This window comes from Semicossyphus pulcher, unplaced genomic scaffold, assembly GCF_022749685.1.
Source record: "Semicossyphus pulcher isolate SPU_LCO1_2020_fin unplaced genomic scaffold, fSemPul1.0.p SCAF_16, whole genome shotgun sequence".
NCBI classification, from domain to species: domain Eukaryota; kingdom Metazoa; phylum Chordata; class Actinopteri; order Labriformes; family Labridae; genus Semicossyphus; species Semicossyphus pulcher.
Genome location: NW_027211670.1, coordinates 12,098,028 through 12,116,530, shown reverse-complemented (window position 1 = coordinate 12,116,530; position 18,503 = coordinate 12,098,028). Strand labels below are relative to the sequence as shown.

General features: G+C 45.3%; 1 protein-coding gene across 1 annotated transcript; it reads left to right on the top strand.

Annotated features, from left to right (window-relative positions):
• Positions 1–4,154: 4,154 nt before the first annotated feature.
• On the top strand, positions 4,155–16,989 carry LOC138593979 (lysosomal dipeptide transporter MFSD1-like). Its single transcript, XM_069665066.1, has 13 exons — positions 4,155–4,176; positions 6,068–6,168; positions 6,329–6,438; positions 6,528–6,583; positions 6,681–6,824; positions 6,910–7,068; positions 8,584–8,699; positions 8,786–8,886; positions 15,957–16,068; positions 16,165–16,302; positions 16,423–16,562; positions 16,638–16,749; positions 16,858–16,989. Exons 1-13 carry the CDS (start codon positions 4,155–4,157, stop codon positions 16,987–16,989), a joined length of 1,443 nt encoding a protein of 480 aa, XP_069521167.1.
• Positions 16,990–18,503: the final 1,514 nt, after the last annotated feature.

Sequence of the window (18,503 nt, the reverse complement as noted above, 5' to 3'; positions counted from 1 at the left end):
TCTGAGTATGGATTCATTGAGGAGACTAGCCAAGTCCATCTCTGGATAGGAAAGAGAAGAGGCTGCTGCAATAGCTCAACTGATCAGCAAACTAGCTCAGTATGAGAAACATCAGCGTCGTCATCAGGAGTTAATGGAGCACAGCTCGTCATACGTAAAAGAGTAAGAGGTAGATGACGCCCCTCAACATCGAGAGGGTGCACTGTCTCCACCAGGACCACCTACCACAGGGACCTGTCACAGCACACCTCCAGTCTATCCTCCCCGTTCCCTCGCTGAGCAGATTAGCCAGTCATATAACACGGAGCCTTGTATTAAGAGACAGGTCCCAGATTATGCACCACTAGAGCCAAATGCAGGAGGTTACCTAACCAGAGAGGAGTCAGAGCCACAGCCGGTTAGTAAAACGCTACCAACAGGAGACGCCCCCAACCAGTGGAAAGGAGAAGCCTCCAGTCAAGAGTAAAAGTCAAGGTATAACAGACTACCATGGTGCAGAGACCACAGAGCCCAAGGTCTCACTCATACAGTCCACATCGAAGAAGCCACCCAAGGTGCAGCGTCTTTTCTGTAACAGTAAAGAACACAATATTACTCGCTGTCGCAGCGTTAAAGAACAATCAGCCAAGAATCTTGTTACCTGGATTAAGGAGGAAAAGCGTTGCTTGAAGTGTGCCCACTTTCATGTACCTGAGGCATGCAACCTTAAGAAGCCCTGCAGTGACTGTGGTGGCTCAAGATAGGTCAATCAACCCTCCATCGGGCACCTCCGAGAGGTGCAGTCTTGGATGACGGTGCTCAGCGGACCATGATCCTACCTACTGCTGTACAGCAGCTCCAGTTGGCTGCTGAGCAGGATAGCCTTGCCCTCAGAACTGTATGACCTGACACTACTCAAGTCAGTGGATCCAAGGTCACCTTTGAGATTTCCCCCAAGAACAATACAAGGAAACGCTTTAAGGTCCAGGGTGCATTTACTGCTTCAGAGCTAGACTTGGCGGAGCAAAGCTACCCAGAAAAGAAGCTCCAGAGACAACATGCTCATCTGTGAAAGTTTCCCCCTCCACAACATGCGACCTCTGGTGCTTCTAGGGTCAGATCATGTTCACCTCATAACTGCCACAGAGCCATCCATACTGCCCTCGGGTGGGCTCTACAAGGTGCTGAGGGGTGTGATCCTAGCCAACCATCCATGCATCAGTGCCTTTTCCTTTTGGTGACCAGTCCAGAAGACTTCATTACAGAAACATAGAGACATTGTGGCAGCTCGATGTCTTACCTTATCGGAGCGAGAAGATAGTCATCCACTCCAGAGAGGAACAAGAAGTTGTAAGCCTCCTTGAGAACCAAACTCAACGGGTTGACATTGAGGGAGTTCAGCGCTACGCTACCCCCTCCTGCACAAGTTGGATGCACCCAAGCTGAAAGGTTCTATCCAATCCATCACAGCTAACTTGAAGAGCACAGAGAGAAGACTCAAGAAAGGTCCAAAAAAGCTATTCTGCAGAGATTGACAAGCTTAACAGGATACGTCACCAAGTTGGAGCCTGAGGAGGTAGATCAGTCAGAGGAGTCTTGGTACCTCCCTCATCACTTGGTACACCACAACAGTAAACCAAGACTGGTCTTCAACTGTTTGTTCAGGCACCATGGAAGGTCGCCAGTATGAGCTATGGTCTAAGAGAAGGGACTGGGATGACCCTGACCTGCCTCTGGATTTTATAGATGCCTGGAGCGCCTGGGAGGATGAGCTGCACCATCTCAACACAATCTCCATCCCACGCTGCTACCTACCTGCTCCTGTTGGCGATGCAGACCTGGAATATGACCTCCACGTGTTCTGCGATGCGTCAGGACAGGCCTGTGGTGCAGTGGCTTACCTTACATTACTGAAGGAAGGTATCATCCACACATTGTTCGTGATGGCCAGGTTCAGGGTTACCCCAAGAAGGCAATAATCTCTCTCCCGCCTGGAACTCTGCGCCGCACTGGCTGGGGCTCAGCTAGCCAAGCTCATCAAGATGGAATTGACACTCACCCTTCGCCAGACTACCCTGTGGATTGACTCCACACCTTCAGGAGGCTCATCTGAATTGAAGGGTATTACCTTCTGCTGTTTAACGGCAGTAGATGCAGGCCCTACCACCCCCAATGCCACCAGATTCAGTACATGGAAGGAGCTGGTTGAAGCAACACGACAAGCAATGGACCCTGCCAATAACCAGTCCATTGGTCATCAAGACACAGAGCCCCTACTGTTAAGAGAATGCCAAGTCCAAAGCTTCCCTGAAGATGTGGCTGCTCTCAGGGCACAGAAACCACTGTCATCCCACAGTCGGCTATCCAGCCTTGACCCTGAATCGGATTTCACACACAGCATTATCCGGGTTGGAGGCTACGGAGATTGCAAAATGCCAACTTGGATGAGGTCCATCCCATCGTACTGGATCCACAGCATCCAACCACGAAACTTCTAATTAAGGAGTTTGACGAATGCCTTTTACATCCAGGAGTATATGCGGAGCGAGTATATGCTGAGCGAGTATATGCAGCCCTCCAGCGGCAGTACTGGATTATGTGAGGACGTCAGGCTATCAAGCACCACCAACTCAAATGTACGACCTGTCAATAATGGAGAGTCCAGCCAAAGGTTCAGCAGATGGCAGATCTGCCACCTGAAGACCTCAGACTCCTCTGTCCGCCCTTTTACTCAACAGGCATTGATTGCTTCAGGCCTGATTTGGTCAAGATTTCTCCCCTCACCTCCCCTCTGCCTGCTCACCCACCTCATTAGCTCACTCAGTTCACCTTTTAACACAGCTGCTCCCCATTAGTAATCAAGCCAGTTTTTGTGAATTCCTCCCGTTCCAGAGACTGTGCAGGGCAATCCTATAAATAGTTAACGGCTATGACAGAAAGAAAATTCCCTCTACATACTCTACTAGAATTGTTAACACATTACAGCCAGTATGTGGAGCTCTTTACACATTTGTTTGCAATGAATAAACTACAGTGTAGTCAGAAAGTGGTGGTGAATACTACTACAGTGGCTTTAAATTTAAATGACTAGGCTCCATAACACCACATAAACATTACTAAGGCTTAATCCATAATATTTTTTTATTTTTATTTTTTTTGCTTAGTTAGTCTTACTGTTTTATCTGGTGTACCATTGGTAAAAAAAATGTCTTCTTTTGTTTTACCCTTAAATGTTATGAATTTAACCTTATTCAGCCATCTTTTCTTCCTTTTTATACCCCTAATTTTCTGTGCGAGTTGAATCAATCTAAATCACTAAGGTTATGTAGGACGTAAAAAACATCCCAGGAGTTGACCCAAAGTGCTTTACAGATAAGGCAGATGGGTAAGTAGTAATAAAGAAAGAAAAAGTAGGGATTTAAGAGGCTAACTTAGAAATCTGAAGGAAGGTAAATGCTACATAACAGATTTGTTATTGGTGTTATCCAAAATTAATTTGATTTAACATGTATTTAATTGATTTGCTTTTTGTTCCCAAGGATATTTTAATTGAATTATTTGCTTACATTGAAGGTGTGACTTATGTAAATCTGAACACAAATAGATTCCTTATTAATTTTACTTAATTTAATTTTAAAAGGATGTTTAAACCACTTCACTTACAGAAGTCATAATATCCACCCAAATTTCGAATGTGACGAGACAATTTTAAAATATATATCGGACATCAAAGAAGACAAATAAATGTATTTCATGAAATATCTCACTATTTAATGTTAAGGCACACAAAGTACGTCACTTATTGTCTGTATTTTACATTTATTTTCTCTGCCCTCTAGATATTTATTTTCACGTTTTCCTCGTCGTTGTCATGGGAAAATAGTGTCGTATGAACAACTAGAAATGTTCTTAAATAAAGTTTTTTTTCGGGGTGGAAAAAAACCACAGAGGTGCTCAAAGCCGATGCAGATTCGCTGCATGCACAGATCTGTAAACTTCAGGCTGCGTCGTTGCGTTAGAAAGGATCGATCCATGTGGTTTTAGAGCTGAGGTCTGCAGACAGAAGCAGGAAGAGAGCTGCGGCAAACCTGAACGCAGCCTGCTATACCAGCCTCTTAATGTAAACAACACTCAAGGATGTGATTTGAAAGTTTTCCTGTACAGTCACTGTCACTATGAAGCAGCCGGCGGAGAAAGGTACGTCTGAGTTTAGTTTTATCTTCCAAAAATGACTTCAGTCACCAAATTTTGCACTGAATGACTAAGTCAGCATTTTATACATCAAGTGTCTTTAAAGAGCTCATGTGACTGACTTATGGTTTGCTATCAAAAATTACATTCGCTGTATTATGAAGGCTACTAAACACGAAGCCAGCTCCTCTAACAAAACATGTTTGTTTTCGCCGGAAGGTTCACAAGAGGTTTCCCATCGCTCCGAGTTATAATATGTGTTCAAAACCAGGATTTATTTTCAAAGTCCCCTATTAAAATGTGATTTTCTCAGTGTAGGAATGTTACATTTACTCAAGTACTGCACTTTAGTACAACTTTGAAGTACTTGTTCTTAACTTGAGTATTTCCACTACTTTTTATTTTTTACTCCACTGCATTTATTTGACGACATTAATTACTTGTTTGTTTGCAGATAAAATGTATTAATATCATATGAAATATATGAGCTAATACATTGTGATTTTTACAATAGATAAATCTTCCGGGCAGTGTATAAAGAATTTGATGTAGGCTAGATGTACCAATTTACACTTGAATGCATCACTAATTATACTCAGGGATACAATATAGGCCTACATTATTATGACGTTTTTGCATTATAAGAACTTTAAGGCTTCTTTACTTTCATATTTGGATACTAATAATTATGTAGTTTTAGTTAAGTATGATTTTGAATGCAGTGCTTTAACTTGTAACAGAGTATTTGTACACTGTTGTATTACTACAGTTACTTAAGTTAAATTAAAAGTACTTCTTCCACCACAGTTTGGACTTAACTGTGCACAATGAGAAGTTAAAGTTATTTGTATAAAATCTTTAACTGACATTAATTATTATACAAAACAGAGTGTTTTAATATGTAAGAAATGCTTTAAAAACGGTATGGATGTAACGGATGTGAGAGGGGGGACTCATGGACTGTTCTCCAATAGTTATTTGCTCCGGCAGAAGACGATACAACATCTTTAAAGCCTTCTGTTCTTCGTTTCTGCACCTCAGCTCCCTCAGCCATGCACACACATAAACATACGCATAGACATACATTCAAATAACATGAAAGTATATATGTTAGTTATTGTGCACATTAATTGCCAAGATCTCACAAAATTGGCTGAAAAACACAGTAAACAGTAAATATTCTCAAAACCATGAGCAACAGTACACAAGAGGAAAAACAATGACACCTACTGGACAAAGTAAAAAAGGCACACGTGGCTGGATATCTAATGCCTTCTGTTCTTCGTTTCTGAACCTCGGCTCCTAAACATGCAAAATGAAAGATTTTACCCTCGGAAAACTCTGCAGCGCACCGTTATCACATGACACTAGGCAAGCCGCTGTGTCTCAAATGGCGCCCATAACATCACAATAAAACATCGTATAAACCAATGACTGTATATATAGATGGACAACGCGTCTCCATCTGCTCCCACTGTATGAAATTGGTGCCAAAATAGCCCCTGTGATAGGCGCTGCCATCTTGCGATGGTGACTAATATGGACTAAAATTAAACTTGTCAAATACAGATTGAAAACAAACCTCAATAACAAAGTGCACTTTAACTCTGTTACATGGAGGCGTTCTTTAAGCTTTTATATTGGTTTAATATTTTCAAAAGCAGTATGTTAAAGCTGATAATTAATAGGGGACATTTTAGTGTAAGTTATTGCCAAAGTATTCACATATTTTGTGGTTATATATTCTGTAGATATTAAACTATAAATCATCATGCTGAAATAATGATATGTTCAGTGGTGTCGGTTTCTCTTTCCTGTTTGTTTTTCAGACGGTTGTGCTAGATTCTTCAGTTAAACACACCAGGAAAAACTAATGAGCCATTCTTTATGTTCCCAGCATATTACCGCTTTGTGGTGCTGTTCTTCAACTGCCTGCTCACATTTGGCTCCTTCTTCTGCTTCGACATCCCCAGTGTTTTGCAGGATCAGTTCCAAGGGGTAAGTTAGAAAGACGAAACACTGCAGACCAGATTCAAAATGATTTGTCGACATAACCCAACATTAAAGTTATAGCTAAGAGTCGTAATTCCAAAGACTTTCCTCCATTTGTTGCTGCTTACGTTATAACTTGAATCACTGGCTCCCCCTCATCTGACAGAACCTGACATGTCCCAATGCTACAGTGATCAATGGGACAGTGGACTGTGTGGAGGGATTGGGGATGAGCCCTCAGCAGTACAACCTTCTCTATGCCATATATGCTTGGACGTAAGTGCACAAACACACACACTGACTCTGCTGTAACACACTGATCTATTAAAAGAGCAACAATTAATGTTCTTCTCTAATATCTGTAGGAGTGCAGTGGTTGTGATCCTTGCTGGGTTCCTGCTTGATAAATTAGGAAACCGCTGTAAGTTTATCTTTAAATCTGTTAAAACAACAACCAAACAAGTGACTTATGTAATGTTCCTCGTGGTGAATTGATTCTCCTTTCCTCCTCTCTGCAGTCGGAGTATTTCTCTTCTCTTTCCTGTGTGTTTTGGGCTCCTCGCTCTTTGCACTGGGCTCACACTTTAAAGGAACTCCCTACCTGCTGCCTCTTATGCTCACAGGCCGACTGCTGTTCGGATCAGGGAACGGATCTCTCTTCAGTAAGACCTCTTTCCAAAGAACACATCCTTTGCTAAATCCAACCAGAGGAATGTTTCTTAATCACTCTCTCATCTTCATTATCAGTCGTTCAGAGCCGCATCGCAGCCTTCTGGTTCAAAGGGAAGGAGCTAGCTTTAGCTTTCAGTGTGACCTTAGCTTTCTCTCGCCTCGGTTCAGTCCTGAACTTCTTGTTCACCCAGAGGTTTGAAGAGAAATACGGCATGCAGTGGACGCTCTGGGGAGGTAGGTAAAGAGGGGAAGGAAACCTCAAAGTTTAAGGCATTTTGAATAACAGATGTGGACTTGAGTCATGGTGACTTGGACTCGAGTCACTGTTTTGATGACTTGCGACTTGTCTTGTCAAAAAATAAATGACTTGACACTCGACTTGAGGCATGATGACTCGGATGACTTGTGTGTGTCTATAAGTTTGAATGTTTGCTGTTGAAGTCGAGGTGAAATGAAAAATAATTCATTTTAATCCTTTTAGATCACATCCACGGTATTACTGTGCATCTATAGGCCAAAAAAATTACAGAAAATCCATTTCTTCATATTCTTATATCAAAATCCGATCATTTTTTCTTCCTGTAAAATAAAATATCACATGTGCTTACGTAAGCTCAGACCAACCAATTTCAACCAATAATATCCATCCACCTGTCAATCAATCTGCAACATTTAGCCGCAGAGCACCAAGAACGCTCGGTCAGTTAGCTAGCTACTGCGCTGTGGAGAACGTCTGTCTCCGCCCACTTCTCAACGATCAAATCAAATCCCTCTAATGATATGACCCGCCTGCATGTCCTGTTTCACTCGGAAATACGTCACGATACGGAAGCTAGATACTCTCGAAATGCCGTTTCATCTCTACTTTAAATATAGAAAATTATATAATTCAATGTTGTCAAGTTTCTGTCTAACTATCAAGTATGTATGCAGCGCAAACTGGGAATCATGATTGGACGACTCAAAAAGCTCCCCAGCATGTGATTGTCATGATTGGAAGACTGGCTGTCAGTCAAACTCCTCACTATGGCAACAGGCAACATCAAAGACTCCCACTACCTGATGTTTTTTCCCCAAAGAGAAGCCTCGTCAGTTTAACTCCTTACTACTCAAAATGGTGTAAGACCAGACCATCATCATGGCTGCGTCTGTGCCAAGAGTCCTCACTTTTGGATTCAAAAATGTGTGAAGGAAAAAAAACGAATTAAATAACCCTTTTAAAAAGAGGATATTTTTTGGGTTGAACGCAATTTAGGTTATTTGTTTTGTGTTTGACCTTGTATTCTAGCTGTCAGTATTTCACTGTTTAAAAGTGATGGGGAGGGAATATTAAATAAATAAGCTATTTGTTTTTGCTTGATTACATTTATTTTACTGAATATCAATAATTATAATACAGATACAATTCACTGTCATACTTTTTGAACAGGTTATATAAATTAGCCAATAATATCATCATTAGACGGGCTACTAATACCTTGTCTTTTCTCTTTATGAAGACCAGATACTACAGGTTAGAGTGCTGTATCTTGGGTGGAAAAAAAGTGACTTGATTTGGGACTCGACTTGACATGACCTGTGACTTGACTTAGCCAAGAAAAAAGACTTGGACCAAATGACTGGGGACATACCTGGGACTTGAGCAAAGATGACTTGGTCACAACACTGCTGAATGATAACAAAATGTTTTAAAAAGAAGGTTTTGGGATGTTTCTCCTGCTACATTGCTCATTGTTCCTTGTTTTCTAGGTGCTATTTTGTGCATGCTGGGCTTCACTTCAGCCATTTTAGTCAGCACTCTGGACAAGGTTGGAATGAGGCAGCTCGGTCTTGATGGCACCATCCAGGAGGCGTCCCGCAAAGTGGTATGAACAGTGTGTTTCGTTTGTTTGCTCGGGTGTGCACTGAAGTGATAACGTGAACTAAATTATATGTTAGTGTGTTTTTGTAGAGGATTCAGGATGTGAAGCTCCTGTCACTCAGATACTGGCTGCTGGCTTTCACCAGCATGTTCTTCTACAACGTCATCGTACCGTTCATCGCAGATGCCAGGTAGAGCCATCAGCATACACACACACACACACACACGCAAACACACACACACACACACACACACACACACACACACACACACACACACACAAACACACACACAGCTATTTGGTTTGAAACAAGGGACACAGGGACATGGAGTTCAGGGATGGCAAGTGTTCTGGTTTCCGTTTGTAGTACACTTGAAGTCCGAGTAATATTTATCTGTCAATCACTTAGTTTCTTATTAATCTCTATAAACAGACATCTGCAGCAAGTTCAGCAAACAATCTGTTCAAACAAACTGTGTTATGAAAGCCGTTCAGTGTTTAGATTTCCCGACTTCCTCGAATGTATCAGAAATTATTGATCCGACCTCCGTTCAACAACATTCACCGTTGTCCCCAGAGGCTATATCGTCGTCAGACTTTAGCTGAAGATATTTCTGTCTAAATAAGATACATAAAACATGTTTTTGAATGTACTATTTTGGTGATGGTGAATAAAGGACTGTCTAACTTTGCTGGTTGTTAACACCAGACAAGATGTTCCTTTTATATATTTATTGAGCAGGTGTGTGTGTGTGTGTGTGTGTGTGTGTGTGTGGTTACAGTCTAATAAGGAGCTGGGAATGGAGCACAGCAAACACTCTCAAGATCAATACAAAAACTGTCGTCTTTTCACCCTGGCACACTCTTCAGAACTGTATTACCAACTCAGCATCAGACCTCTTCATCTGCGAGGGGAGCTGCATACTGCAGTTCTGAGTGGCTGCTGCTAAGCCAGCTAGTTCGGCACTGCCTGCATCTGCCACATCTGTTGACATATAACCCAATGGTTTAGAGTTTAAAATACCCTCTACCTCAATCAGTACAGTCCTCAGGACCTCTTCTGGAACAGTCTGGGTCTGGATGGTGGTGTACAGGGCAGCTTTAACAGATCTCACTTCTTTCTCCCAGACCCCTCCAAAGTGTGATGCACATGATCTGGTGTTTAGCCAGATGATCTTGGAGTGTGGGATGCAGAGCCTTAAAGGTGTTGCCCTGGTCATACCAGAGCTCTGCTGGCAGGGGCAGTATGCCATCCTCTCTGCCTCTCAGGAAGGAGTCTGTGTCCTTACTTGACAAAACTTCCAGGTGCACTGCGCGTGTCGTTAGGCAGTATGCCCCACCTCTTTTCGTAGTGACGGCCAATCTTCACAGTATGGACCGAAACTATCCATGCCAATGGAGAAAAACTGGGGGCTTTAGCAGCCTCAATCTGGACTGCGACAGTTCCTGGGCACAACTGGAGTGGCTCTCCACCTCTGGTAGTCCAGGCAGGAGTGTTGGTGGCGCTTCACAGCTTCACGGCCATGCAGAATCCAATATTTGCAACACAACTCTGCAAAGAGGTGCTCTGATCCTGGATGGCGAAGATCTTTGTCTAGGTCTTGGATGATGAGCTGGGTCACTTTATGCCGAGGGTCCAGGACTACTGGGTGGATGGCATCTGGCTCAAGCTGGTCGCTGCGGCAAAGCCTTCCTCCAACACCGCTGAGTCTCACAGTCTGGTCATACTCGAGCAGCCTTCCAGTCACAGATACTGGCTTACCGGCACTCAGAAGACTGAACTCCTCAGTGAAGCTATCCTGCTGTTCTTGTCTCAGGACCTCTCTCTGCTTCCTGATAGTCTTCAGCAGAAAGACTGGCTCGGCGTTCTGAAGGAGGAGAACTGGTTGGTGTCTGGCAGCAGAGAAGTCTGGACGGTAATGGTGAGGCAGCAGACACTAGGTTTTCACAGCTCAACGGAATCCTCTGTCTCTCCTGTGGCTGGTTGTGTGGGCCAGAATTCAGGTGACTGCTGCAGGCAGGCAAGGCCGTGACTTCACCTGCTCTTTACCAGACAGTTCCAGTAGTCTCTTCCCTCACGTAGGGTCATCAGCTGGGTTGTTGACTCAGTCCACATACCTCCAGGCCCTGGCAGTCAGTCAGCTCCTGGATCTTGGCCACTCGTGTTCCTACGTAAACCTTGTATTGACAGGAGTCTGACTGGCGCCATGTGAGGACAGTTGTGGAGTCTATCCAGAAGATGACGTCGCGGATGTTCATAGTCAGCTCCTTTTGCAGCAGTGTGGCTAGCTGGGCAGCTGCCAGTGCAGCACACAGTTCCAGTCTCGGCCCTGACTGCTGTGTCTTCGGGGTCACTCTGGATCTGGCAGTCAGAAAAGACACTTCCACACGGCCCTGTGGGCTCTCTGCACGTAGGTAGGCCACTGAGCCATAAGCCCTCTCTGATGATCAGCAAAGATGTGCAAGTCTTTCTGGAGGTTTGAAGTGTCTATCTCAGGGCCCACATGGCAGCACGGCAGTGAAATCTGTGAGATGCTGAAACTCCTCCCACGTCAGCCATGGCTGCAGCAGATCCTCAGGCAGTGACGGGTCATCCCAGTCTCTTTTTTTGTCCCACAATTGCTGTGCCAGGATCTTGGCCCACATTGTGAAGGGAAGGATGAATCCCAGGAGGTTGTACAGGTGTGCCAGGACTCTGTATATATTTTGCATGGTGGGTGTTGGTCGATCCAGCATACGGTATTCAGACCTCAGGGTGTCGGAATTGCAGAGCCAGCCCCAGTCCCAGGGTTAGCTCTTGTGGGTCGGTGGCTGTCTCATTGAGCCACAACCTGCTGCTCTCATACCTGGCTTCTCTGGGCAGGTTGCTAATGACCTCAGGAGTGTTTCTGACCCACTGGTGTAGCTCAAATCCACCTGTACCCAGCAGTGATGTCAACTTGTCCACCAGGTGTTGTGCTTCTCCCACAGAGGGGAGGCTCTGCAGGCAATTGTCCACATAGAAGGACTGTTCTATGGACACTTGAACATCCTCGCCTGGCTGGCTGTGGTCAAACACATGTTTCTGCAGCGTGAAAGTGGCACAGCAGGGGCTGCATGTGGTTCCAAACGGCAGGACCTGCCATGTAGATGCTGGGGGGTTCCTCTGTCTTCAGGTCCTGCCACAGGAAGCGAAGCAGGGATTTGTCCTCAGGGAGCAGCCTCACCTGATGGAACATACCCATGATGTTGTAAATTCCCTGTTATTTGATAAGACTGGGTTTTTTATGTTGTTAATTTCAATCAGGCACTTTGTTGGACTTCCCGGGATCCTAGTTTAGCGCAGCTGAGAATGGGAGTTATAGCTGTAACCTAAAGTGCGCCACAGCTGCAGAACACGTCATCCGGTGAATGGGTACATCACAAAGTAAGTTATAAACAGATTCCTTCATTGTTCACGTGGGATAGTATCGCGTGTAGTGCACATCATTACTACCTGTGTAGTGGTCCCAGCATTAATTATCACAATCTCCAATACTTGATATTGCTGCTGACAGCGATCTGAAGCACAACAGGACACCCATCAGACTGAAGCTCAGGGAGGGGCCAGGCAGTGTGTAGGAACATTGAAAAACAATCCTGTTCTTTCCGTTGTGTCTTCATCACCTCCTCGTCTGATACTTTCACAGCATAGCCCTGCTCTCTGAGGGTCTCGCAGCAGGAGCCTCTCTGTGCTGCGGAGATTGGCTAACACAGCCTCCTTATGTGCCTGAAGATGTGGTATGTTCTTGACACTGAAGAGGGGGTTGATGTACCGCTGTATCCCATCAACATTTACTTGTGTGGTTTGCAGGTGGACTGATTCTGATCCTGCCTGGAGTGTGTGACCAGCTTTTCACTCCTGTAGGGAAAGACATCGAGCTGCCACAGTCTCTACACTCTGCAGGAGCTCAGCAGTAGGTTAGAGGGTGGAGATGTGCAGGCACTGTTGTACTGTTGACTGCTGCTTAATGTGCTTTGTTGGCCCCTGAAGTGTCCAGCCCAGTCTCGTCTTCACTGCCGTTGGCCCCCCTGGTGCTACCAGGCACACAGGCTCCACTGGGGTAATAAGATTGGGGTAATTGGACCCTATCAACAGCAGGGGGTGCACTCTGTTCAGTGCCTGGAGAGGAAGGCCATTGAAGTGTTTGTACTTTCTCTGCAGGGCCTTTATGGGGTATGTGTGCTCGGCAGGACCCAGCTGATCAGCGGTGAATGCTCTGAATATCTTTCAGGACTTCTGTAGCTGGTCAGCTGGCGAGATGGAGAAAGAAACAGCTGTGCCATGCAGAACCCTGAGTTCCTGCCTTACAGTTCTGAGGACCAGATTTTCTGGCTCACTAGTAAGCTTAATTCTCTGTGCTGCTGCAGGGAGGAGAATAGTTCGCTCCCACCCATCCTCAAGTATAGCATGTATCTCTAAGGTATGTTGACCGTTGTGCAGCAGCACTACTCATTTTGAGTAGAAGCTGGCTGCACCCAGGATCATCCAGGTACAGGACGTCATTAGTTGTGCTGACGAGGCAGAATGTATTATCAGCTTCAGGTTTTATGTTCACGCTGTGCAGAGCTTGCAGATGTTTCCTTTTACACTTTACACTGGTGCATGTGACCAAAGCTGTGCAAAGTTTGCACACTGGTTGAGAAAGGGCAGTGTGTTGCTACAATAGCGGCAGTATGTCATCCTCTCTGGCTGCTTGTTGCTAGGGGGCCGCTTCTCTGCTGCTGGTGTGCTCTATGGCTTGTCTGTAGTCGGGTGTCATCTGTTACAGGGGTGGCGGCAGTGGCCAATTATCATTGTCTCCTGGAGGCAGAGGTTGACCACTAGCTTGCGCTGGTGGTGGGAGTAAGAGGGGTTGCTCTAGGTAGGGCTGCTGCTGAAGTGGCTCAGGCATTTGTTGAAGGGGGAAGGCTGTCAGCGGCAGCCGTGGTGATTCAGGTAGTAGCCTGTGCATGTCCATCATCTGATGTGCAGCCTCTGATTATCTTCCATTAGCATGTGAAGCCCTTCAAGGACCTCACGTGATGTCTCTGTTGCAGGCCTCCGCCGAGGAGATGCAGGCGTACTGCAGAACAAGGGATCTGTATACTCGGGCTGATGTGACCATCTAGCTCCTGCTCCTTGCACTACGCTCCAGTCCACATCTAGCATTGAAGGGTTGAGAAGCGTTGTCCTGCCATATCTCTCCATGCTGTAGTAGGGCCACTGCTGCTCTGAAGGGTAAGCTGCTTGATGAGGAGTACGGGGAGTCTGCTGCTGTGCTGGAAGGGAGACTGCATAATCCAGACTGGTGGCCGGGTCTTTCAGAGGGGACGGGCATCTGCAGGGCGTGGATTGCTGTGCTGATCCATCTTTATTTGATCCCACGGTGACCACACTGATCCGTCTCCAAGGACCAAATGTTTTGGCAATGGTTGTAAGATACTCTCTAGGATCTCTAGGATGCGCTGGGATGCATCATCAGTGATGTTCCTGGGGTTATCAGGGGTTTCAGGTCTTTCAACATCAGACCCCCTCGCTCAGGTGACCTATCCAGGGTTGATCTAGTCCCGGATTGCATCCCAGCAGCAACAATCCACGGGCTTGCCCTCTTATTCCAAATCCACCTTTTGGCTTCTTTCTGCATCTTCCGTGATTGTATGTATGGTCCCCCTCTTTGCAGCTCCGGTTACTCCCAGTCTTGTCAATGCCGTGCAGATAGAGTGCCCAGCAAATCCCCGCAGCCCACTTCAACTGGCTCACAGGTTTCTGCCCCAGTCCACCAGCTGCTGGTATTTGGCAAGCTTCCTCACATGAGCCTCCTCCATGTGTTCTTCCCAGGGCACAGTCAGCTCCCACATGATCACCTGCTTGGTGGAATCTGAGAAGATGATCAGGTCTGGGCAGAGTCTTGTCTATATAATGTGATCTGGAAACTTTAGTTGCTTGTTAATAGCCACTCTCAGCTGCCAATCTGGGGCTGAGGAAAGTCGGCTGGATCTTGCCTGTGGTAGAGAATGAGGCTTCTCTCCAGCCTTGAGGAAAGGGATGGTTTTCTCTCTGGACCTGGTCGTGGTGTCAGTGGTAACATCCATTGGCCAAGGCTTTGGGGCAGCTGCTGAGAAGATGTTGAAGGGATCCTCTCCCAGCACACAGAGGGCAGGAAGGAGTCTCACTCTTGCCCCATGTGTGAAGGTTTGCTGGACTTGGTAAGGTGTCATAGACAGATTGGACTAGGAATCTGACGGTAGATGTCAGTCCGCCAGACATCTGACCAAGTGATCTTCTGCTGCAGTGTGTTTTCCAGGCTCCTTGCTGACTTAGTACCACCATCTTGCTGACTCGTGCGACCTCTATGCCTGCACGCACTTCTTCCTGGAGGAGATGTTGTCGCTCCTTTCCTCTTGTTTTGCCAATCTGGCAGCTTGAAAAGTACCCCAGGCCTGATTGCACTTTAGCCACTGTCCCAACAAAGGCCTTCTGCCTTAGCCATTCCTTTCCATTTCACTTGCAACACTCTGGCAGCACTCAACTTTCTGCCTGTGCGGACATCAATGCCAGCTGCTGCTACTTTGGGGTCCCTGGAGTCTCTATACTGCATGGCCCCTCTTGTTCGCGTCACCACAAACTCTTTTGAGAGGCCACTGAAGGGGTGCTGTACTGTGTTTGTAATGGTCCCTTAGTGAAAAGTCTATGAAACAGCTGCTGCTGAGTCCTCACATTGACTTAGAAAGTGGAGCACATTACATTGATTCTTAAATCACTGCACCAGCTTCCTGTGAATCAAAGGATGTATTTTAAAATATTACTTAAATTATTTCTTGTCTATGAAGCATGACATGGTCTTAGACCTTAATACATATCTGATTTACTTGTAAGTCATGAATGATTCATTCATCTGTGACAGGTTTAGTGAGTGTTTTAAGAATAACCAAGCCTTTAGTTTGCCTCATAAATACAGATGACCTGCCTAAACTTTCAGTGCATTTAAATCAGGGCTCAAACATGATTGTTCACTGCAGCTTTCTAATAAAGCACATACATAACTTGTGGCTAAATTTTGCTTTGTGTTTTTAATGTCTCTTTCTTTGCTTTTACTGCAATTTGAATGTTTTCTTAATTTTTGTTTTTTATACCCCTTTAAAGCACTTTCCTGTGTCTTAAAGGTGTTATATAAACTTGCCTTACCTTACCTATTCACATAAAGCACTGTATTGATGTGACCCTAAACAGCAACATGCTTCTCTATTTTCTCTCTTCAGTAAATTCATTCAGGGTAAGTATGATGGGTACAGTCAGAGGGAGGCGGCGTACATCGCAGGGGCAGTTTATGACAGCTCACTAGTTCTCTCAGCCGGCGTGGGCATCCTCATAGTGAGTATCAGTAACATGAACCTGTTTAGTTTGAAGCGATATAAAATAAGTAGGTACGTCAGTGCAACATGTGACATTCTCTAATGTATTTTTCAGGACTATGTGGGCCTGCGGGGCGTTTTCACAGTGGCCTGTGCCGTCCTCACGCTGCCTGTGTTTGGACTCCTCGCCTTCACCTTCGTCCCTCCTCTCGTCTCCACCATCTGGCTCGGCATCACCTTCTCCTTTGCCACTGTGAGTTTAGTTCCAAAGGAGAAAATAGATACACTTTCCAGATTATGATTTATTAATCCATACTGTTAAATTCTTCATCATGTTTCTGTCTTCATTTAAACTCTCTGTGCTGTACTCCAGGCGAGCATGTGGCCGTCTATCCCCCTTTTGGTTCCTCAGGCGACCCTGGGATTGGCCATGGGTCTGGCCGCCTCCATTCTGATGATTGGAGTCGGGGTGTCCAACCTGGTTATTGGGCAGATTTTAGGCACCAAGTCAAGGTAGGAAGTAATCCAGATCAGGATCTCAGTGCACTGATTTAGTTTTACTCACTTCCACTGTTTCCTCCTGTGAAGTGAAACTAAGATCCCGTTGTGGCGCTGGCAGAGGATGATGATCTTCATGTTGGCAAACACCATCAGCTGCATCATCACCTCAGTGCTGCTCAATGTTGTCGACCACAGACAGGTCAGACATACAACACACTGCTTCTTTATATAATGTATATGCTCTGTGGGTCAGCTGAGTTTACACCACATACAGTACATTCAGTTAATACTTGTCTTTCTTCTACAGGGCGGGACCCTGAACAAGACGACCAAGAGGTCAGAGCAGGCAGAGAGAGAGTCGGACAGAGAGCCGCTCAGCCAGGGGGAGGAGGATGATGAGGAGGACGAGGGGGTCAGATATCGTTCTATCAACTCCTAAACTTTTCCTCAAGTTTCAACATTTTTCTCTGTTTTTGTATGCTTCTTATACGTATGAATTCTCAAATAGATTATGGTCATAGATCACAGATTGCATATCTCACTTAAACAGTTGTTTGTGGCTGCTACAGCGGACTGTACAAATAGTATCAATACGTTGTATTAAATGTAGCAAAGGTATTGCAGATTTTTAAGTGATACGGGTCAGAAGAAGAATACCCAAACTGCACAAAAAATCTCGACCTTTGTTAATCAGTTTGACCTTTTATTTGAGCTGAAACACTTTTTAATAATCATATCTTTACTCAGCGACGAACTGCAAATTACAGATTGTGAGAAGATGACTTGAGGGCAAATCATTTTAATGTCATGTTTGCATTTTATGATTTTATTTATAACATACACTCAAGTGTTTGGTCCTGTTATCTTTGTGTTCATGGTTAGAAATTTCATTATGTATTTGGAAATTTGATCTGTTTGACATTTCCAAACAGCAATAATAAAATGCTGTTCACCTGTTCTGAGAGTTTGATCTTTGTTTGGGTCTCAGTAATTCTCTCCTCACCTCACCTGCCTGTTCACCCATCATTAGCTCACTCAGTTCAGCTGATAACACAGCTGCTCTCCTTTCGTAATCAAGCCATCCATCCAATATCCATCCATCCATTATCTATACCGCTCATCCTGTTCAGTGTCGCGGGGGGCTGGAGCCTATCCCAGCTGTCATTGGGCGAAGGGCGGGGTACACCCTGGACTGGTCGTCAGTCAATCACAGGGCTGACACATGGAGACAGACAACCTTTCGCACTCACAGAGTCACCAATTAACCTTACAAGCATGTCTTTGGACTGTGGGAGGAAGCCGGAGTGGATCAGGCTGATCCTCTGAGTATGGATTCATTGAGGAGACTAGCCAAGTCCATCTCTGGATAGGAAAGAGAAGAGGCTGCTGCAATAGCTCAACTGATCAGCAAACTAGCTCAGTATGAGAAACATCAGCGTCGTCATCAGGAGTTAATGGAGCACAGCTCGTCATACGTAAAAGAGTAAGAGGTAGATGACGCCCCTCAACATCGAGAGGGTGCACTGTCTCCACCAGGACCACCTACCACAGGGACCTGTCACAGCACACCTCCAGTCTATCCTCCCCGTTCCCTCGCTGAGCAGATTAGCCAGTCATATAACACGGAGCCTTGTATTAAGAGACAGGTCCCAGATTATGCACCACTAGAGCCAAATGCAGGAGGTTACCTAACCAGAGAGGAGTCAGAGCCACAGCCGGTTAGTAAAACGCTACCAACAGGAGACGCCCCCAACCAGTGGAAAGGAGAAGCCTCCAGTCAAGAGTAAAAGTCAAGGTATAACAGACTACCATGGTGCAGAGACCACAGAGCCCAAGGTCTCACTCATACAGTCCACATCGAAGAAGCCACCCAAGGTGCAGCGTCTTTTCTGTAACAGTAAAGAACACAATATTACTCGCTGTCGCAGCGTTAAAGAACAATCAGCCAAGAAT

Excerpts from the sequence above, each read along its gene's own strand:
- LOC138593979 (XM_069665066.1), top strand. The coding sequence starts at position 4,155 with ATGAAGCAGCCGGCGGAGAAAG. Across the intron at positions 6,169-6,328 it reads TGCAGGATCAGTTCCAAGGG|AACCTGACATGTCCCAATGC; the intron begins GTAAGTTAGAAA and ends CTCATCTGACAG. Across the intron at positions 8,700-8,785 it reads AGGAGGCGTCCCGCAAAGTG|AGGATTCAGGATGTGAAGCT; the intron begins GTATGAACAGTG and ends GTGTTTTTGTAG.